A 4554-nucleotide genomic window follows, 5' to 3' on the forward strand; every position below is an offset into this window, starting at 1 on the left:
ACATTCATGAGGAAGTAAAGTTACATGTAAGATTTTTTATTTTTATTTTTTACATGATTCAAGCACAGCACAATATCCCACCCAACGAATCCTCTAACAAGCTTCCTTGATTCTCTCCTAATTGAAACCAAATAATTCCAATACAGTAATACACCAATAACATTATTATTCATTCATTCATTATTATGGGAACTAATAACATATTATTAGCTTGAGACATTGCCAAGTGGCAAAAGGTTAGAAACGCGTGTCACATTCATCCCTCGTGGTTTAGTTTGCAAAAAGTAATGCCCTTCACAAGAGGTTGTATGGCAGATCCCCACCTCCCCATGTTACAACTTCCCCTCTACCTGTCCCTACCTTCCCCACATTTTATAAAAACCCCATATCCCTCCCTTTCTTCTCCTAATTCACTCCCTCTTCACACCCTTCATTTCCTTTGCTCCCTCTCATTGTGCTATATTTCCATTACACAATTACTAGTCCTCTTTCTTTGTTGGTGACACACCCTTTTGCTTATTAAACACATATCATAACAAGGTATACCAAAATGTGCGGCTCTAAGACCAAAGTGACGATTGGCTTAGAAGTCATCGCTGCTGCTACTACTACAACAACTGCTAAGCCTTCAGTGGCTAGAATCAATGGAAGGCCAGTCCTCCAACCAACTTGTAACCGTGTTCCAAACCTTGAGAGGAGGAATTCAATCAAGAAAGTGGCACCAGCAAAGTCACTTTCTCCACCATCACCACCACTTCCTAGCAAGACCTCATTGACACCCCCAGTTTCTCCAAAGTCAAAGTCCCCTAGGCTTCCTGCCACAAAGAGAGGCAATGACAACAATGGACTTAACTCAAGTTATGAAAAGATTGTGATCCCCAGAAGCTCCATAAAAACTCCAACTTTGGAGAGAAAGAAGTCCAAGAGCTTCAAGGAAGGTTCCTGTGTGTCTGCTTCTATTGAGGCTTCATTGAGTTACTCATCTTCTTTGATCACTGACTCCCCAGGGAGCATAGCTGCTGTGAGGAGGGAGCAGATGGCACTGCAACAAGCACAAAGGAAAATGAAGATTGCCCATTATGGACGATCAAAATCTGCAAAGTTTGAAAGAGTTGTTCCTCTTGATCCTTCAAATACCAGTCTTGCATCAAAGCCAACTGAAGAGGAGAAGAGATGCAGCTTTATCACAGCCAATTCAGGTAAATTCATAATGAATATTTTAAGGTTACATTTGGATTTTTTTAAGTGTTTTTTTTTTTTACTATTTTCCAATCAGAATCAGAGTTTCATTTCAAGAATATACACAATAAAAATTTGCATTAAATATCAACATTCCTTCCTCTAAGGCAGAATGCTCCCTACCGATTCAATTTTACATCCCACGGCTTCGACAGATCGTGCAACCCCGTTCATCTTCGGCGCAAGAGCGCTCGATCAATGAGCTATTACGCACAAGTTATTGAGATGAAACTCTAATTCTTATTTAAAAAAACAACACCAAAAACATCTAAGAAATTATATTTAAGTTTTGTTCATATTATTGAATACAAAGTCATACCTTTTGATATTTTGTGCAATGGTGCTTTATCTTAAAAAGCAAAATATGTTTATATTAATTAATCTCAATGTTTCTTTTGATAAATAGATCCCATCTATATTGCTTATCATGATGAGGAATGGGGAGTTCCAGTTCATGATGACAAGTAAGCCACCACTTCTTTCTTTTTCTGTCACACACACAACACATCACAGTGTCACACCAAACACAAATGCATAATGATGATGACTGACAAAAACACTGTTCTCAATCCAGGATGCTGTTTGAACTTTTAGTTTTGAGCGGTGCTCAAGTTGGATCTGATTGGACCTCAACCTTGAAGAAACGCCTAGATTTCAGGTTGGATTCTATTAAAAGGCATTCATATGCATAGTTTTATGAATTTTCATTTTTTTGGGGTATGGGAAAAACTAAAAGTTTTAAATTATGTGAGCAGGGCTGCATTTTCAGAATTTGATGCAGAAACCGTGGCCAACTTGACTGATAAGCAAATGATGTCTATTAGTTCTGAATATGGCATTGACATAAGCAGAGTCCGAGGAGTTGTTGATAATGCTAACCAAATTTTAGAGGTAAGCAAAACTCAAAAACTGTGCTCTTTTTCATCACTTTTTTTTAACTTGGTCTCGTCTCTTTTCATCTCATGTCCCCCCAAAATAATAGTTTGAGCTGGCTTAACTGAATATTCTAGTATGAAAAAACAGAACAGTTAAAGAGTATTAATGATGAGGTGACTTGTTCAGCTGCATCTTATTATTATCTCTTTAATTCACCTAATGACAAGAAATTTCCAATAGGTTACAAGTTTTAATGGCTGGCCCCACATGAGCTGATTCATACAATTGTTACCATATCAATCTTGTCACATATTACAAACTTTAGTTGCTGTTGGTTAACACTAGCTAGCAATTATTTTCTCGTTAGGGTAGGATAATTTCTGTTAATTTGGCTTATAATATTAATCTTGCATTAACCATGTCTCCTTAACTATTTGCTAATATTTGCTTTGCAAATTTTGGTGTTCCAGATTAAGAAAGACTTTGGCTCATTTGACAAGTACATTTGGGGGTTTGTGAATCATAAACCACTCTCCACTCAATACAAGTTTGGCCACAAGATTCCAGTGAAGACATCAAAATCAGAGAGCATAAGCAAAGACATGGTGAGGAGGGGCTTTAGGTACGTTGGTCCAACAGTGGTTCATTCATTCATGCAAGCATCTGGCCTCACCAATGACCACTTAATCACATGCCACAGGCACTTGCAGTGCACCCTATTGGCAGCTCGATCCTTTGTACCATAGAGCCCTCTCAATAGACCCAAATTTCAACTACTACTATCCAGGAACAAGGACCAACAAGAGATTATTGACCCTGGAGAAGAAGAAGAGCTCAAGACATAAAAATTTAAGAGTTATTAGTTATGTATGCTGAAGAGCATATGTAAGGTGGCTAACAACAATAGTTTACTTCTCGGTTAATGTTGTGTATAATATTAATTAATCAGATAGGACAAAAAGGTTTTTCTTCTGATTTGTGAGATGTTGTGAGAATTTTTAATGATAGTTTGGGTGTGCTTTTTCTTTTTTGCATAATTAATGAGAAAAAAAGTGATTATTATTAGAGAGAAGAGAAGAAAAAAAAAGGATTTAGGATGGTGTTATTAGGTGGTGGGAGGCTTAGGGAACAGTCACCATGTGCATGTGCAATTGGGAGGCAAGGGCATGTGTGGTGGTGTCAGTTTGCTTTGTAGACCATGTGACCCATCAGACTTTGCATTATTTGGTTCCCTTTAACAGCCTGTGTGTGATACTTGTAAGAGGGGAGTGTAGGACCACCCTTTTTCCTTCTCTTTGCTTTGTTTATGGGGTTGTTATCTTTACTGTATTCTCTCTAACTTTTTGGCTTGGGTGATATAATATTATACCCCTCAATATATTTTGGAATTGGTGTGGATGTTTTGAGTGGCCTTCAATACATTTCCCATGTGCTTCTGTACTATTTCATCACTAATGTATACTTTTCAAAACGTTAACAAGATAAGATAAGTATCTTACTATCTCACTCACCCCCCCATGTGCTCACTCACCTTTGTTAAGGAAATACTAGTCTTTTCTTTCCTTCCTTCCTGTCTTTGTTGCTTTCATTCTATCTTAATGGTACTGCCTCAAAATCAAAGATTAAAAGCGATTTGTTTGGATACAAAGTTTTAAGTCCTTCTATAAGAGTTTTTCTACCGGAAAAAAAAACTTTATATTTTAAATAAATAAAAAAACTGTTAAAAATACTTAACTTGAAACCAAAGATGTCTTAAACCCTATGTTTGGTTTAAAGTTATACAAGTATTTTATGCAAATTCTAATACAAAATTATGCGTTTCAATGTTTGAATTGAGAAGGAAAAATTTGTTAATTCTGGAGTAAAAATGATTTTGAGTTCACACGACTTTAATCTAAATATGTACTAAATATAAATACGTTTGTGAAACTCATTGCTACACCATCGTCACTGTAGCAGCATTTAACATGGTACACATGCATGGAAGGACTTGGCAAATACGTGAGGCTAGGTTAATTGTGTAGTAATAATAAGAGATTGTTCCTAACATCCAGGCTAGTGTAACTTCCTAGACAAAAAAATGTATTTAATAAAGAATAAATGGCCAATTAATGTGAGGTAGTTGACAATACCAAAGACTGTAAAACAACAAGAATCCACTAAAGTATTTAGCAAGTCTCCCTTTATTGCAAGGTACTATAAGCAACTTCGTGATCCATGCCAACGAACATTGTACCAACTAATTAATTTTCAATAGTTAATTGGCGTAAATAAATCGTTGACTGTGCTCCCTCTCTCTTTCTCTCTATAACTGACACGCAAAGAACAAATTAAGAAATACTCCTTGTATATATACTATTCATGCATTTCATCAACCCAAATGCAGATATGGATTTGGCCTCGTAGTTTTCAATTATTTCTAGGCTATGCTAGGATGAT

General features: G+C 36.4%; 1 protein-coding gene across 1 annotated transcript; it reads left to right on the forward strand.

Annotated features, from left to right (window-relative positions):
• Nucleotides 1-382: 382 nt before the first annotated feature.
• Nucleotides 383-3532, forward strand: LOC114388307 (probable GMP synthase [glutamine-hydrolyzing]). Its single transcript, XM_028348723.1, has 5 exons — nucleotides 383-1199; nucleotides 1646-1703; nucleotides 1814-1897; nucleotides 1995-2130; nucleotides 2586-3532. The coding sequence occupies exons 1-5, from the start codon at nucleotides 551-553 to the stop codon at nucleotides 2859-2861; spliced, it is 1203 nt and encodes a 400-aa protein (XP_028204524.1). The 5' UTR covers nucleotides 383-550; the 3' UTR covers nucleotides 2862-3532.
• The last annotated feature ends 1022 nt before the right edge of the window (nucleotides 3533-4554 follow it).

This window comes from Glycine soja, chromosome 15 (assembly GCF_004193775.1).
Source record: "Glycine soja cultivar W05 chromosome 15, ASM419377v2, whole genome shotgun sequence".
Classification (NCBI taxonomy): Eukaryota; Viridiplantae; Streptophyta; class Magnoliopsida; order Fabales; family Fabaceae; genus Glycine; species Glycine soja.

What these genes read in the sequence shown, in the direction of transcription:
- LOC114388307 (XM_028348723.1), top strand. Translation starts at nt 551, where the DNA reads ATGTGCGGCTCTAAGACCAAAGTGACGATTGGCTTAGAAGTCATCGCT. An exon ending in GTTCCAGTTCATGATGACAA is followed by an intron (nt 1,704 to 1,813) that starts GTAAGCCACCAC and finishes TTCTCAATCCAG; the next exon opens with GATGCTGTTTGAACTTTTAG. An exon ending in AAGAAACGCCTAGATTTCAG is followed by an intron (nt 1,898 to 1,994) that starts GTTGGATTCTAT and finishes TTATGTGAGCAG; the next exon opens with GGCTGCATTTTCAGAATTTG.